The sequence below is a fragment of the Pteropus vampyrus genome, unplaced genomic scaffold, assembly GCF_000151845.1.
Source record: "Pteropus vampyrus isolate Shadow unplaced genomic scaffold, Pvam_2.0 Scaffold56, whole genome shotgun sequence".
NCBI lineage: Eukaryota > Metazoa > Chordata > Mammalia > Chiroptera > Pteropodidae > Pteropus > Pteropus vampyrus.
In genome coordinates this window covers 7,351,861-7,369,558 of record NW_011888837.1, presented here as the reverse complement: position 1 = coordinate 7,369,558, position 17,698 = coordinate 7,351,861, and the positions used below count along the sequence as shown (strand labels likewise).

Below are 17,698 nucleotides of genomic sequence, written 5' to 3'. Positions count from 1 at the left end.
GGGACCTTAGGGACCGTCCATTCTTTAACCTCAAGTAGCGATTTTTTCCTGCATTCCTTCAAGGCATAATTTAAAATGGTCTCTAGCACTTTGGAAGATTTTATATTAATTATTGCTTGTCTTATAGTAACATATATGAAATAGAATATAAAGAAATTTATACAATTTAAAGAAATATAGTAGAAATCTGGTTTGACATTGTTATACTTCTTGTATTATTTTCTGGTGTTTTCTTAAAAAAAAAATGTATATATATACACATACATACATACATATATACATATTGGAATTTGACCCTAAGCTTTGCTGACCACCTTGTTTTTGTTTTCTTCCTACTCCAGTCTAATGGGGTTGCAGCCATCATTGCCATTTTGGTGTTACTGCTGCTCTTAGGCATTGGTTTGATGTGGTGGTTTTGGCCCCTTTGCTGCAAAGTGGTGAGTAAGAAGGATTTGCAACCCTACTCTTTTTTTTTTTAATCAATGAGGTGTAAGTAAGGCCTGAAATGTAAATCAATGCCACATTGTACAATGACAAAGTTTCAATTAGCAAATTGAGTTTTAATCGTTCTTATCACTATAATAAATTCTAGAAAACATGCATGCCCATAGTGTTTATTATTAAACACTTATCATCTAAAAAATACTTTAAAATCAGGTTTAGAGGAAGAAGGGGAGAGATCATAGGATAAAAAGTTTTCCACTGAAGCATAAAAGAATTTCAAGTAAATTGAATGATATTTTCTACTGGATTCACTGGGAGAAATCGATGATCTGTCAGGTTTATTTTTCAGTGCTTTAATTACCTTTCTGAAAGATCTACTATTTCAGGACCTTCTTTAAACAGAGAAAAGAAAAACATTTTAGAAGTAAATCAAGTACAAATGTTAGAGTATCTCTTAAACAGTCACTTATAGTCACGGCAGTTGGTTTTAGTTTGAGTCATTTTTCATGTTTGAGTAAAACCCTGAAAGAATATGGGTGTATATTAGTTTTCTATTGCTACTGTAACAAATTGCAACACATATGGTGCCTAAAAGCAACACAAATTTATTATCTAACCATTATGTAATCATGGATCCAGCATGGGTCTCACTTGGCTAAACTGGGCTAAAATGTTATCTGCAGGGATATATTTCTCTCTAATGCTCTAGAGGAGAATCTGTTCCCTTGCCTTTTCCAGCTTCTAGAGGCCATTCACATTTCTTGCCTTTATCTTCAAAGCTAGAAACATGCATCTCTTTGACCATTCTTCTGTGGTCACATCTCCCTCTGATGCTGAACCTAGCTGGGACAGGATCTCCAATGTTAGGAACAAAGTGATAAGGTTGGATGCGTGAATAATCCAGGATAATCTCCCATCTCAAGGTCTTTAACCTTAATCACATATGCAAAGTCTTTTTTGCCCAGTAAGGTAATTTATTTATAGTTCCAGGAAATGAGGGTGTGGACATCTTTGTGGGGCAATTTCTACCTACCGCAGGGTAGAATGTTGAGTAATAAGTAACAGCAGATTTCAAGCAATCCAATTTGGATTCTTCAGGCTTCATAGAAAATATCCTGAAGAAGTACTTTCAAAGCATGCCAACTACTTATTTTGATAGTATTCCTTTTATTATAAGTGCATTATATATAACTTAGTATTCTATAGATCACACGTAGTTTTTTACATAATATTACTAGACTGCCTTCCCGCCCTGTGCCTTTGCTGTTTGATTTCAGCTTCCTTGCGACACTAGGCAGTGCTTTGCATCATTCCTGCATTTATTATGAATTGTACTTCAGTCTGCTTTCATGAAGCAACTTTACAATCCTTTATCTCAGAGAAGTTGGCCCATGGCGGGGCACAGGATTAACTTAAACAACAGTAGAGACAAGAAGCATCCTGTCTCGCTGAACTAATCAGTTTCCTGCCATTGCAATGTATGCACAAACGGTTTCCTGTTATAATCTTGATTATCTTAGATATGCCTATTTTAGTGTGGCTACCATTCTTGAGTCTAAAACTAAAAGGCAAAAAAAAAGGTGCCCTAAGGTGATTTTTGCTCCTTGTTTTTTTAATTTAAACTTTGAAATGGTGGATTTCCTTCCTTGTTATTTTGCAATTTCATTTAGTATTGACCAGAAGGCTCAAAAATGTCAAAATATATGTTTTTTTTGGTGTTTTTTTTTCTTTTTAAGGCACTCACAAAAAAATGCAACGGACTCTTTTGAGAGGTTGCTAGATGGGCCCAAATGAGGCTTCAGCATCATTTTGGACTTTATAGAGAGGATTGAATCATCAGGTCATGAGAACAGATTTGTTCCAACTCCAGGACTCTGCAGATTACGAGTCACGGAGTGTATTTCTTTATGCCAGGCATAGAGGGGCACCTTTAAAGTGCGTTTTCCGAATGTCAGGAGGGCTTCTAATCCTCAGAAACATCAGGAATGCTTGCTAATTTCTAGAATTTATTTAATAGAGAGAAACACCTTTATATTACATTTAGGAATATAGATTAAAGAACAGCTAGTCCTGAGTATGAGCTTGTATTTTGATCTTGGTACAAAAGAGTCACAGCAAATATTTTCTAAAGTAGATTTAAAAGCAAGGAGAGAAGGTAGAGGCAAAATTCCACATTTATTTATCCCTTGGCAATCTAATATGTGCCCGTACTGTGCTAGGAATTAGGCAGAGGGGAGTGTACAAAAATGATTATAGTATGATATGTAAACTAACCTTTTAATATGTAAAAACAGATCTGTGGCCGAAGTGTAAATGGAGGGACACGAGTGCTCCAATAGCAATCTGTGTAAAGACCAGAAAGAACACAAAGGAAGAGGGATTTGCCAGAGTCAAGGGACTGTTTCAGAGAAAACTGACTGAGCCATTGACTCCAAACTGAGTTTTTAATAATGAATAAATTGTTGGCAGTTGATGAGGGACATTTCAGATGAAGTGTGTGCAGAATTACGAGTTATTCTGGCGTGCATTAAGGAGGCGTAGGCTGAAGCCTAGGGTGCCAGTGACAGGGAGTGGTGAGAGATGGTTTGGGATTTAGGCATGAACTTTATTCAGGAGGGCCACTTATGTGTTTTAGAAAGTTTGAACTGACCCCAAGGATGATGAGAAGCCACTGAAGAGATTTGCTCAGTATAATCCCCTGAAAGAAGCTTTGCTTGCTTCTTGGTTAGTGTTCTGAGGTCTGGTCCTGGCGGAGAATAAGTCTATATCCAACTGAGTTTCAGCAATTGAAACAAAAAGGCAGTGACAGGTAGTGCACCTTAAGTATGGCTGGAGAAAGTATCTCTAACAAAGTGTAGCGAGTTGGAGTATAATACGGAAGCTAAGTGAGCTAGAGGAACATGAAAGGAAAAAGGAGACTGTAACCTTGTGGGAAAAAAGAGATCTTGAGTGTATCAGAGAGTATTGTAGTACAATTGCAGGGCATTTATTTTATTTTGCTCCTTTTAGAGAATATATACGTGCAATGCTGGATTAGAATGTGGGTAGTTAAATAATTCTTAGCAGCATTAACTTATTAGGTATCAGTTTCACTTTGATTACTGTTTCCAGTAATATTACTTTTTAATGGGAAGTAAAATGCATTTCTTCTAGCTTGGTGTTGGACAAATTTCATTTGAGCGTGTTTTAAGTACTAGTGGCAAAAATTTAAATCAGTCTTTCAACTGAAACCTGACTAAAGAGCCACAATGTGTATTCTCAGGCACAGCTAGATTATATCTCTGAGCCACCTCTTTGGGAATCACATGTTAGGAGCTCTTATCGAGGTAGAAAGCCTAAAACAAACCCCTGAACAGAGGCCTCTGTATTTGTCACATATTCTTAATTCAATCATTTCAGATTTCATGAAAATATCGGTGATTTAATCATTTATTGCTCAGAGATTAAAATTTCACAGATATCTAACAATAACTCAAAGATGACAGTGTTACTTATATCTTAGGCAGTGATTCTCAGTCCCCTCACCCCCATCCATTTCCAGAGGCTCTCAGAGCAGTGGCTGTCAAGTTCCCAAAGGTGGCTGTTCTCTCTGAGGGCAAGGAATGGGGCGGGTGCTATCCCTAGGGATTAATGCAGTTTGGAAAAGGCCCTTGTGGTAGGCTGAGTAATGATTCCTAAAATTATCCAGGTCTTAATTCCTGTAAACTTAATGTTATTTTACATAGCAAAAGAGACTTTGCAGACGTGATTCAATTAAGGATTTTGAGATAGGGAGTTTATCCAGGATGACCTAGGTTGTTTCTAAATGCAATCACAAGTGTTCTTATAAGAGGGAGGTGAAGGGAGATTGAAGGAGATTAGACTACAGAAGGGGAGAAAGCAATGTGACCCTGGAGGCAGAGATTGGGTGATGCAGCTACCAGCCAGGGAATGCTGATGGTTACCAGATTTTGGAAGAATAAGGAACCAGGGCAGCCTGCAGAAGGAAGCAGCTCTGTAAACACCTGATTTTAGCCTTGTAAGACTCACTTTGGACTTCTGGCCTCCAGAACTATAAGAAAATAAAATTCTGTTGTTTAAAGCCACTCAGTTTGTGGTAATTTGTTACAGCAGCATTAAGAAATTAATGTACTCCCTAATTGATTCTGATAATCTCCAGGGTTGGGAATCACTGTTTAGAGTGGTTGATTTAGGAATTCCTAGTAACTTGTTTTTGGATAAACTCATTAAAAAAAAAACTACACGGGGTACAAGAAGTTGTAAGATGGAAGAAAAAGAAATATTCTTTAAAATGTTTGCAATGGTTCTAAGGCTGTTAAAATCAATATGTATTTTTTAAGTTAAAATTACTATTCTGTTTTGTTTGGGGGAACTGTAAAGTAAATATATATAGCGATTTATATACTGAATAGAATTTGCTTGTTTCAGAGTGACAAGGAATGTTTGGAAGAAACAGGTTTCTAAATTTCAGAAATATCAAGGCTTAGATGTTATTAGAACTAATTGACAACAGGGATCCATGGACAGCTTTCTCAGGGTATTTGTTATTTGCCAAAAGAAGCCAGTACAATTCCATTCATATTTAGATATTGAACTATTAAATTGCTGAAAGCTAGAAATTGACATTTTTGCTTTTCAGGGAAAAGCAAAGAACTTGAACCTTTAGCTAAATGTTGTGTTGGTAGACATACCTCCTTAGCTGTACCAATTTGGTATCAGGAACAAGAAACATATCAAAGTCATAAATATTCCCTCTAGAATATTTACAATAAAATTTTAGCCAAAACCCTTAAAAAGTTACTCTGCCAGTTTAAAAAAAGGTACTTTTTTGTGATACATAAATGAATTTATGATTAAACAATTATTTATGCGATTATTTGCTGAACATTTCTCTCACTTTAGAGTCTAATAATTTCATGAAGTATTGTGCGTGTTTTACTCATCATTGTAAACTAGTTATGTTGCACAGCAAGCACTTATCCTTCCTGAACTGTCTCAATTCTTAAAATTGAGACTCTTCATATCCTTTTACCTGGAAGACAACTTCAAAATAGGGTAAACTGTTGCCAGTTTTAATCAAACTTCTGTCAGCTAGGGAGAAGTATTGTGCATGGGGGGATTCATGGTACAATGCATGGTAAAATCATTAAAAATAATGATTTTAATTGACTTTATTTAAAAATGTGTCCCTTACAGTATATACAATAGGAAATATGGCCTTCATAATTCTATGTAATAGGAACATACAAAATTTTCATTGTAATAAAACTCTGAAGTAGAAACAATTTAATTGTTTTCTAGTTGCTTCTACATATACCTCACAAAGATTTCTAACCAGAGGGTTATGAACTTCAATGGAAAAAAATCTTTATATTTACTTCTAACTAAAATTTATCATTTCCTTCATTTATGAATATAGACTACTGTCCACTAAAGTATTAGCAGTTCTGAAGACTTTGTCACCAATAGTAATCACAGATACCCTAGATCACATTTATGGTTGTTCAGATATTTTAAAAATACCTTTTACACGTATCACTACTTTAAACTTATAATAGCTCCTAGAACTACTATTATATTTCATTATTTAATGAATTAATAAAGAAGCACATATTTCTATATCACAGATTTTTTTTACATATTTGGTAATTATATTTCAATATAATTAGGTTCCTTTAAATCCTATAAATTCCTATGTATTTTAACTTAGCTTAATTATTCTGAGAAGGGGTTCCTTCCATAGGTTCACCAGATTGCCAAAGAGGGTCATAGAATAAAAAAGGTTAAGGAAAAACCCCTGCAATAGAATAGCTGGACATCCAAGATGCTTTTAATATGAGATCATTTTGAAATTTTAAATCTTTCAGTTCATTTTAATGAGTATTTTCAAGGATAAAAGAGAGATGATATCATTAAAACCTTGCAGAATAGTGCACTCTCTGTGTCTGGGCTTTCCATGACAAATACAAATCTAAACCAATGATATTTAAAGAATTTTATCTAGTAATAATCATAACAAAAGAGCCCTCATGCAAAGCTGAAAATTTTAAGCACTAGCATTAGTGACTTGTGGAGTGTGTTGAGTTTGCAAACTATTCCATAAGGGAAAAGTTCTCATTTTTGTGTGAAGTTATTTCTCACCATCTGTTAAGAGTCCGCATCCTGCTCATTGAGTACCCTCAAATCCATCCTTTACAACTGCTTTTCTTTAACAAAGACATGAAGAACATCGTTCCTTTTCCCTTAAATTAAAAAATGGGACAGGAAAGATTAAAAATAAACTTGTTATGTATTGAATCATGAGCGAGAGATCAGAAAATATGGATGTTTTCATCATTGTTTAGCTAAGAAGGTATGCTGAGTTTACAACAGATTTGTTTTACTATCAGGATGACAGAAATGACAGTCCTGTAGTTGCATCATTTGGAATAAACAGACACTCCGCAGAATTACAGATGTAAGGCTAATGAGGTGGCTAACAAAGGCTTTTTGGAGTGTTGTCAATTAGAATGTGTTATACAGCTGCAAATAAATATCTGAATATGCTGGAAATGATAGATGTTCACTTTGCTCTAATGTCCTTGGCCAAAGTTCTCCATCCTCAAGGGAGTCCTGCGAGCGCGTTTTCCTTAGTGCATTTAAACGTTACATAAAGATCTCATAAATCTTGATTTAAAAGCCATTTAAAAAGTTATCTTTTTAAAGCCCAATTTGCTTGTAACTAAGTTGAGCTTTCATGACTGTGGATATATCTGACTGGAGCTCTATAGAATCATTTTCTTAGCCAGCAACAGCTGTGCTGTTTTTTCTAAATAGTAATAATGTTTCTACATTCACTTGTTTTTTATTGTCGAGAAGGGCTCTTGGTGCCTTTATTGAGTTACTTTGAGAGCAGCCTGAGTTTTTTTTTTTTTGGAATGCACAATAAAACAGAAGTAATTTAAATTTTAATATGCCTTCCTTGCACCATTAATTAAAATGATTTATGTTTGGTTGCCTCCTTAAAATAGAATGTGATGTTAGTACTTACTGCTTCCATGGTGATGTTTTCCAACAGAGCATCATTTACAAAACAGGGTATCAAACTCTTCCTGTCTTATTTGCTTATCTACCAAGAATTGAGTAAAGGTGACAGCAGCACCTTTACTCAATTCTTGGTAGAATAAACTTTAGCACTCTTCTTTCTAGTCCCTGTTTGGCATTTTAAATGATATTTATTGTCTATACTTTCCACCAGTAATTTATTTGTTCAAAGTAAGAATCTTTGAACATTGATGAGTCTGTCAAGGAGGAAATTTGCTTTCCTGAGGAAGATGTGGTAACCAAGACCATATTTTGGTCTAGATGTTCAAAGCATCTAGTTTTGTGAGTTTCAGAAAAGGACTTTCCAAATTCCAATGTTAAGAGAATTTGTGTTTATGCATTTCAGAGGAAAGGAACTACACTGGCTCTCTGATCAAAAAGAGAAGAGAGAATGAAAGGAAGACTCACCTATATTTTAAACACGTTTTTATAACCGCTAAAAAGGAGTTCTCTATTGTCTGTGGGCTCTTAGGCACTTAGATGACACTGCTAATAAATTGGGCTTTTTTTTTCATCACTGGCAAGAATCAGTTCTGAAATACTACTTATCTACTGTTGTTGTATAGTATCTTTTTTTTTTCTTTTTTTAATCCAAGGCAGTTCACTGTTGACAGTTCTTTTCACTCTTTTCTGAATATCAGAACATATGATTGCATCAAGCTGGCTGCAGGCTCCAGCGCTGACATTTTCTAGCGCAAAGAATGCCCACATCACTCGAACATTTGAAAAGTGTTAATGAGCAGATCAAAAGGACTGTTGCCTGAAGCAGCTAACTTTTTTTTTCCCTAAGAAATCGGCTCTTCTCCAAATTGAAATCTTCATTCTAGCAGCTAAGTAGATGAGATGTAATCCTCCCTGATGATGATAATAACATGAAAAAAAACTTGGAGAAAAATCAAACTCTGCATATGGTTCATAAAGTGGTGAAAGTGTTTTCCAGAATCTTCAATACAGAGCTGAAGGATGCTAAGTGGAAAAATTCCTGGCAACTAGGCAATATTATGCCTTTTAAAATCTGCAAATTCTCATAAAATATGGTGCATATGAATACATCTTTTTCTAAAATGAATGTGTTCTTGCACTATTTAATACAAGAATGGGATTCGCATGACTGTTATTTTTAATGTATTTGGACTAACAGTAAGGTTTCCTTTTCTCTTGCTCTAGTTTTACTGAAATGTAGGAATATCAATTAGACACAGATTTTCGTCATTTTGAGCTGAATGGCTTCAGATTATTTTCACTCTCCTTTGTTAATTATGAGGCTGTGTGGTAGAGTGAAGAGAGGGAACATTTTGAAACATCGCAAAAAAAAAAAATTTATTTCCTGTTCCATCATTTCTAGGTTAGTGATGTTGGGCATGTGAATTAACAAGTTATATCTCAAGAAAACAGGGATCATAATCTTTATTTTACATAGTCACCATAAAAATTAAACTATATCTATCTGTCTATCTGTCTACCTATTTATTTATTCATTCATGCATCCATCTATCCATCCATTCATCCATCCATGCATCTTAACAAGTAACTACTCAACGAATCTTAAGTCTTTTCTGGTTGTACCTTTTCCTTTCCAGTCCAAATCTTCTTTTGAAATGATGTCATATGGCAGAAAAGTTGAACTCAGAATTTGGAGGTAGATGGATTTGGGTCCTGGGTTCAAATTCTAATGGTTTCTCTATATATCCTTGAGCAAGTTATTGGATTTAGAGCCTCGCTCTCCTTACATTTAAAATGTAGGTAAGCATAGTAATGGCACAGATTATGAAAATAAGAGAAATATAGTGTGTGGTATATGTCAGAACCAATAGAAGGTGGGTATTGTTAATAGTAAGAATAGCACACAGATGAGTCATGGCTCTGTTTCTGTTTCTGAAGGTTCCATTATTTGTCGTGGTGGTGATTGTGTCTCTTAATTTACCAGGTCACAATTTGACTTAGACAGAGTTTTAAGGCCTTGGTTTCTATTGTTAACAATGTAGAAAATATACCTGCCAGGATTTCAATATTAATTTAAATTTATATTAGGTCACACATTTAGTCATATGTAAGATTAATTATGTTATTGGAAAAACAAACTAAATTTTCTTTTCTGGAATAAGATGAATACAAATGCATTTAGACATACGGCCTACTTAATTATGGAAAAATATCGAAGCAAAAGTCCTGATGGAAATAATTATGATATATATTTTTTTAAACATTCTATTAGAATTTTCATATTGGAAAGGACCTACAATTCATCGCATTTATTTCCCAGACGAAGAAGCTGAGGGTAGTCTTACATCTTCCCATCTGCCATTGAGTTTCTCCGTTCTCTCACTTTATTGGTTGAAAGAGAAATTTGATGCTTAATTTTCTTTGGAATTAGCAATATTTTAGTTTCATGGAAATTGTCTCTGTTTTATATTTATACATTTTTCCTCATTTTTTTCTTATAAATTTAGAGATCGGTTATGAGTCTTCGTAAATGTTCTCAGCTATTTCCTTCAACTCACTTTCAATCATATTTTTACTATCTGCTGTCTGCAGAGCATTTTATTAGGCACTGGTGATATTTATAAAAAAAAGAAATTATTATTGCCCTTAAGAAATATACATTCTTGAAGGGTAATTGAAATTTTTCAAAACAAGCATATAAACCCATATAATGAAGTATGAATGGTTCAACTTTGCATATAATGAAGTATGAATGGTTCAACTTTGCAGCAACATATAGTTTTAGAAGTTTTCAAGGTTCTAGATAAGACAGTCATTAAGTTGGTAGAATAGTCTATGAAAGCTAGGTGAGACTTAATATTTTATTTGTGGGAAGCAAAGGGATCTTCAGTCTGCCTAAAGTAGAGGTACATATAGAGGGATATTCGTAAATAGGTTATTATGGCAGAACTACACCATGCTGAGGCATTTGAACATTGGGAATAGAAGAGCTGTTCACGTAAATGCACTAAAATGGAGCTTCGGTTTTCCAGTCTGTGGCTTATGATACCCGATAAAGAGTCTCTAATAAAATGAAAGAATATGAAGATACGTCTCGTGATACTGTGTGAGTTTCTCAGCAGTGATCATATAAGGATTTTAAATTTAGATTCAATTTGCCCATATCAGTGCTAAATGGTATCAATATCAGGATAGTGAGTATGACATAGAAAAAGGCAGAGTCATGGAGGAGTACGTTCAGTCATTCTCATGAGGTATACTGAACAAAGCTGAGAATACTGTTATGCCCTCAGAAATTTATATACCAGTGCAAGATGTACAGGTAATAAGCAGAGTAAATTTGAAATCCTCAAAGGGTATGAAAATGGGTTCAGATACATTATACTCAAACTTAGTGGACTGAAGGATGTTCCTGGGTGTTTTCCTAGTGAGAGAGCTCTTAACACTTTATATAACTTGCAAAACTAAGAGAGGAAGCAGGATTTGTAAGGTTGTTTCGATAAAAGTCAGTAATTTATTGATTTCAATTGTGGTCATTGAAACCATTGACCCATTTGACCAGAGAAACGATCGATGAAGCTTCTGTTGAAAAATATTGACCTTGTCTACATAGGTTATAACGAAGGATGGATTAGAGACAAATGAACAAGCTAGATACTTAATTTAAGTAAACAGAGCATGTAGACAATGATGCCAAAAAAAAAAAAAGAAAAAGCTATGGTAATTATAGACTATCAATCAATGTTATCAATATGCTGTTAATTAAAACGCATAAAAAAGTGAGGACTGGTGGGGGTGCATCTGTTTTGTCTGAGGACTATTCACACTATTAATTCTGGAAAGCACATTTTGAGATATTGAGCAAATGAATGTATACTAAAAAATAAAGACCAAGATGACCAAATAATTCAGAACCATTGCATGGTAAATGGTTGTGATGTTTACCTTTCAGATGAATAGGCTCAATAGATATGTGGTTATTATTCCAGTATTCAAAAATAGGAACTGCTGTCTTCTGGAAGGAAAATCAGATGTGTGTATGTGTATGTGTATGTGTATGTACGTGTGTGTGTGTCTGTGTGTGTGTATGTGTGTGTGTTTCCACATCCTAGGATCAGGACTAAACAGTGGAAACTACAGAGAGGGAGGATTTGGCATCTTTTGAGGGAAAAACTTTCAAATGATGTGAGTTTCTTGCCAATGGAATGAATTGCTTTGTGAGGTAATGAATTTCTATTTATTGCAAGAGTTCAAACATAGACTTCAACTTGGTGGGAATTTTTCAGAACACTGAAGTTTTGGTTGAATGCATTAAAGAGGTTGAAAATGTTGCACTAGAGATTTTTATAGTCTAGAGAATCTTGAGTTCATGGTTTTAGGTAATGATAGGGGGAATGTAATGCAGAGAATCTGTCCTTCCCTGGTTCTTCCTCTCCCTTTCTTTTCTCTCCTCCCCTTCTTTTTTTTTCTCTCTCTCTCTTCATCTCTTCCTCCCTCTTTTCTGCCTTTCCCACCTTCCTCCTTTCTTCTTCTCCTAACTTCCATATTTTTTCTTCCTTTCTTTTCCCTTACAAAATACAAACTTTACTAAGTACTGGGAATACAGTGAGGCACAATGGCATAAAACCCATCCTCATGAAAGTTACAGTTTTTTGGAACTAGAAAAGGTTATCAACTCTGATAAATGCTAAAGAAGAACAAATAGGCATCTACGCATATGAAAGAAATCTGATCTGTTTGGGGACAATTGGGAAAATTCATGGAGAAGGGGAACTATTTCAAGGACTATTAGATATAGTAAATGATTTGGTGAAGTCATTTAGAAGAGGGGAAGAAATTATAGATTATATGAATAATTTGAAACTAGAAAGAGTAATTTACTTGAAAGACACAGGGGAGATAGGAAGAAGAGATGGCTTTGTTGAGTGTGAAATGTTGATAGAGCTGGTTTTCATTGATCGACTTTTGACAATTGGGTTGCCAATGATAGGAGGTGATTACTTTATATAAAGGAAATGCACCTATAGCTTGATAACCTTAAATTTGTTTTATTTTACTACAGTCTTATTTTAAATCTTAATTCTCCACTGGCATTTATTTCTGTGCTAAAGTAAAAATATACAGATTTTTATCTTTCAAAATTACTAAAAAGAACTTGAATTTTGTTTATTAATAAAATAAAATGGAATTAAATAAAAAGGCTAAATAGAAATAACATTTCTTATAGCAAGCTTTTCAAAACTTGAATGCTACAAGAAAGAGTTAGTTTGAGTTTTCAGTCAAACTAAATTATTGTCCCGTTAGATCTGTGTGGTTGTAATAACTGTGTATTTTTTCCTGAGATTTGATCTAAACTGAAATTTGAATGTTGAAAATATTATATATAAAAAATTGAGTCAGTTCTCTAAAAAGTATCAATAACATTAAAAATTTAAAAACCCTTAATTAAGGAAAATTTCAAACATACACATAGGAAAGACTAAAATAATGACTTCTATATCTCCTTTACTCAGTTTCAATGCTTCTCGATTTATGGCTAATCTTAATTCATCTGTAATTCCATCTACTTCCCCACCCCAAATTATCTTGGTGAAATGTCACAGTTATATCATTTAAAATGGAAGTTTTTCAGTATATATATCTTTAAAAGACAAGCAGTCTTTAAAAATCATACTCAGGACAATAGTAATATACTTAAATAGTGATACTAATTCCTTGATGATATTCATTTTCAAAGTTACTATTTTAAACTTTTGGAAATTTAATAACATAATTGAAAACATTCGACATTAAAAAAGTGAAGCAGTTATATTTTTAAACAGTATTTTTTTCTTAGTTTAGAGACTTGGTTGTATACCTGTATGATCAGAAGCCATTGGTACTTGGTCAATAATTTTCTAAGATGATGGTGCCAAAGTCCAACTCTAGTACCGGTAAAGGTCATTGAAATTATATCTCAATCTCTATTTTCTCACATAAAGAATTAACCGTATAAAACTTTATGAAAGAATATATTAAGTAATGATTCACAGGGAAGGAATCTTGGCTAAATGTTGGTTTGTTTTTAGGTTAAATGGTGGGGAATGAGAGTAAATTAATTTTCTTATCATCTCATCCAAAGCAAGCTAAGTTTTATATTGTCAATTTTGAAAAAGTCAACGAATCATACATAGCAGGGTGATTTTGCTAGTCAATTCCTACTCTGTTTGAGGGGACATATTATAATTAGTGAAAAATGTTTGCATTTTGACATTAGAAGAACCACTTAATGAAACTTTGCACAAGGTATTTGATAATGTTTGTTCTTGTTATTCACCTGAAAAATGAAGCTGCTAATATTTCTAAATCATAAAGATAAAATGAATGAATATGTATGGGGAGTTTTGTGAATTTTAGGTGCTCGTTATCTAGTTCTGCCTAGCAAATGACTCCACAACCTTGTGCCTCTAAATAGTTTGGTGTCTTTATGGTTCTGTGGAGACTGGCTCAGCTAGAAGATTCTTACTCTGGTGTTTTCTCACGTGATTACAGTCAGGTAGCAGCTGGGCTGGAGTCATCTGAAAGCTTAAGAGGCCTCTATGTCCAAATGAGATTCTTCTCTCACATGTCTGGCAACCCAGTTTAGATGGCTGACATGGCTGAGACTGGCCAGGAGCCTATCTCTCATCACTCAGTCTTTCCATAAGATTATCTTGGTCTTCCTCACAGCTTAATGGTATCAGCGTAGACTTCTGACATGACAGCAGGCTTCCCCCAGAATGAGTGTTCCAAGGGTGTCAGGGGAAGTGGTAAAACTTCTTTTGACCTAGCCTCAGAAGTCATGTGGTACCACTTCTCTCTCATGCTAGAAAGCCCAGATTCAAAGGGAGGGTTATACATATTGGGAGGCAAGGATCACTGGGAATGTCTTGGGTACTAACACAGTATTTTACTTATCTAATTATTTTTACAATCCTTACTGTTTCTTCTCTATACCACTTTTTATCATTTTATTTATTTGTTTATTTATTTTTTTGGACAGGTTATCAAGGATCCCCTGCCTCCACCACCACCCTCTGCACCGGTAGAGGTAAATAAATACCTAATAAGTGATATCTGTGTTTTTTTTCCCCTGTATTTAGATATATATCCCCAAGTTTGACAATTACATTGTTGTTAGATAACTAAGATACCTATGTGTTGACTTTTGAATTATGAAAACCAGTTGTTGTTTGTCCTCTATAGTTTCTTTCATGTGCTAGAGGAATGAGTCCTTCACACATTGATAAACATAGACTGGCCATCAAGATCAGCAGTACATAGAGATTGAAATTACTTCTTATAGCAATATATCAATAGTTCTGCTGAACAAAATGTTGGAAAATCCCAACTGGTAGTTTTAAGGATGTTATTAGTTTCTTCAAGATGATTATTACAGTAGTCCTTATCTGTGATTTCTCTTTCCACACTTTCAGTCAATTGAGGTCTGAAAATATTAAATGATATATTCCAGAAATAAATAATTTATAAGTTTTAAATTATGCCATTCTGTTTAGGGTAATGAAATCTTACACCATCCTGCTCTGTCCTGCCCAGGACCTGAATCATCCCTTTGTCCACTGTATCCATGCTGTGTAGCAGCCTGTTGTCACTCTGTAGCTGTCTTGGTTACCAGATTGACTGTCAGAGTATTATAGTACTTGTGTTCTAGTAACCCTTACTTTACTTAATAATGGCCCCAAAGCTCAAGAGTAGTGATATTGGCAGTTTGGATATGCCAAAGAGAAGCCGTAAAGTGCTTTACGTGAAAAGATGAAAATTCTCAACTTATTAAGGAAAGAGAAAAAAAAATCATATGCTGAGGTTGCTAAGATTTATAGTAAGAATCTATAGTAAGAATGAATCTTCTATCCATGAAATCTCCTAATTTATACGATAAATTGTATCATAGATATGTATTTATAAAGAAAAAACATTGTATATAGATATATAGGGTTTGATACCATCCACTGTTTCAGGCATCCACTGGGGGTTTGGGAATGTGTACCCTGCAGATAAGAGGGGACTACTGTACTTTTATATTATTCTGTTTGTTAGCCAAAATTGTGTTGGCAACATGAAATATGGGATGTGCTGATGTGCATCTTCAAAGCTTCTCAACTGCCAATCTCTTTAGTACAAACTTCGCAGAGTTCAAACTTATATATATGTTGATGCTTTAAATGAGTATTGAAATGCTGCCCTAATTTTAATGTTTTATCTTTTTAAATAAGAAGCAATGAATAGGAAAAACAAATGATGCTTATAGCAACTTTTGGTATTCTAGTGAAATAAGGCAGATTCCTAAAGTTGTGGAAGGGAAGGAGTCCTCATTCTGTAGAACTCTACTTGAAATTTATATATGTAATCACAAATACATCTACACGAAAATATATAATTTTTACTACATTTCTTACATATCAATGGCATTATTCAGAAAAATGGTTAAATGTGAGCTGGTTCTGACTAAGCAATATTTTAGAAATTTAATTTAACCAGTTTTTAAAAATTGTATCTAAATAGGAAGAAGAAGAACCCTTGCCTAACAAGAAATGGCCAACTGTGGATGCTTCCTATTATGGTGGCAGAGGGGTTGGAGGAATTAAGAGAATGGAGGTTGGTATCTCACACAAAAAATGGAAACTGCTAATTTGGAATATATATTTCTAGAAGTATTAAGCCATGGAAACTGTACTTTTTATAATTCAGTATCTGAATACATCCATTTTTACTTAACACTGTGTTTTGGGGGGATTTTTTTTTCCCTGTGGGAACATCTTAGCCATTTCAAAGCTGTCCAAAATGAACTGACTTCAGTAGTCAAAGAATTGCATTGATAAGATGTTTGAATTTTAAAGGGCAAAACAAAGTTAGGGTTTTTCTTACTATTTTGGAAAAAATTACTGCAGAGAACATCAACTTTGAAGAAGCCAACCACTTAAAATTGCAACAATGCTTATCTTTGAAAAGATCCAATAGTTATGTATTATTTGAGGAGAAAATGTTAAAATATTTAATATTATGGATATGACTCATCTCAAATGTAGAGGAAGTGCATTTAAGGCTTTTTTTCATAACTTTTACTTATCACTTATGAATGACCTTAATAAGTATTAAATATTTATGAAACGTACCAAATTTTTTGACTGGCTTAAATTGTGGAATAATTGAACTTTAATATTATATCTTAAACATCAAATGAGGTCTTCTTACTACCACAGAAATATTTTTCAAAGTGCTTAATTAATTAATAATAAGCATTCATTGCCAGTACTGAGCCCTTAACAACAGTTTAGATAGGCTATCATCTCACCCCAATGAGTAATTAAAGAAATTTTTTCATTGATATATTGACTTTATTATTAAACACAGATCTTGACATTTTCTCCATATTAGTCATCCTTTAATTTTACTTCTTAATAAGGAATTATTTTTGTGTTGTGCAGTCATTGCACTTGTCTCTTACTGTCGGATCTGCTTTGTCCCATTACTGCCAGGAAAAATCAATTAGCTAATTAATGACCTGTTGCAATTTTCTCTTTTTATTAAATTCAGATACCTGAGGAGTTTCCCCTTTTTAGAATAAATTTCAGTATTTTTCAAGAGAAGCCCAGGCCTACGTAATGTGGTTGTCATTACCAAAATGGTTATTCAAGTCATCTGATAGTGATTCTCATTTTCTTGAGCACTTTGGATCTTAAAATAATGCACATTTTCCCTAAGACCTTGCCAAAGCATTGCCGAAATAGCCTCTGAGACAAGTACCTCATTGCCAGTAAGCCATGGAAAAGGCAAGTGCTAGAAGCTATTAAGTTTATCTTTTGGAGAAGAGATTACGTAAGTGTTCATATGTGGGTAATTGGGAATATCAAGTAGTACAGAGAACATGACTGGGCTAGCTCTTGTCGTTTGATACAGAAGGAAGGTCATTTTCCTTTAGCTTGCTTTTGTTGTGTTGTTCTAGTATTGGAGGGGTGGGAAAGAGTATATTAGATGTTCCTATCTATAAAAAATATGCTTGTAAATAAAAATGTTACATATAGATATCTAAGTATGATCTGTCACAACTTATTTTTAGTTTATTTAATCTCATTCCAAAAAGATGTATGCAAGGGGGAAAAAGGTTTGACATAATGCGCTACAAAATGTTAGAATAATTTTCTCTGGATGGAGTGATTTTCAATTTATACTATATATTCTTCTATTTTTT

General features: G+C 34.1%; 1 protein-coding gene across 1 annotated transcript in view; it reads left to right on the top strand.

The window, feature by feature from the left end:
• ANTXR2 (anthrax toxin receptor 2) overlaps positions 1–17,698 on the top strand; it is a 149,085-nt gene that overhangs the window by 72,536 nt on the left and 58,851 nt on the right. The window contains exons 8-10 of the mRNA XM_023530896.1: positions 342–437; positions 14,492–14,539; positions 16,012–16,104. Coding sequence (XP_023386664.1) covers positions 342–437; positions 14,492–14,539; positions 16,012–16,104 — 237 coding nt within the window. The remainder of the gene's footprint in view (positions 1–341; positions 438–14,491; positions 14,540–16,011; positions 16,105–17,698) is intronic.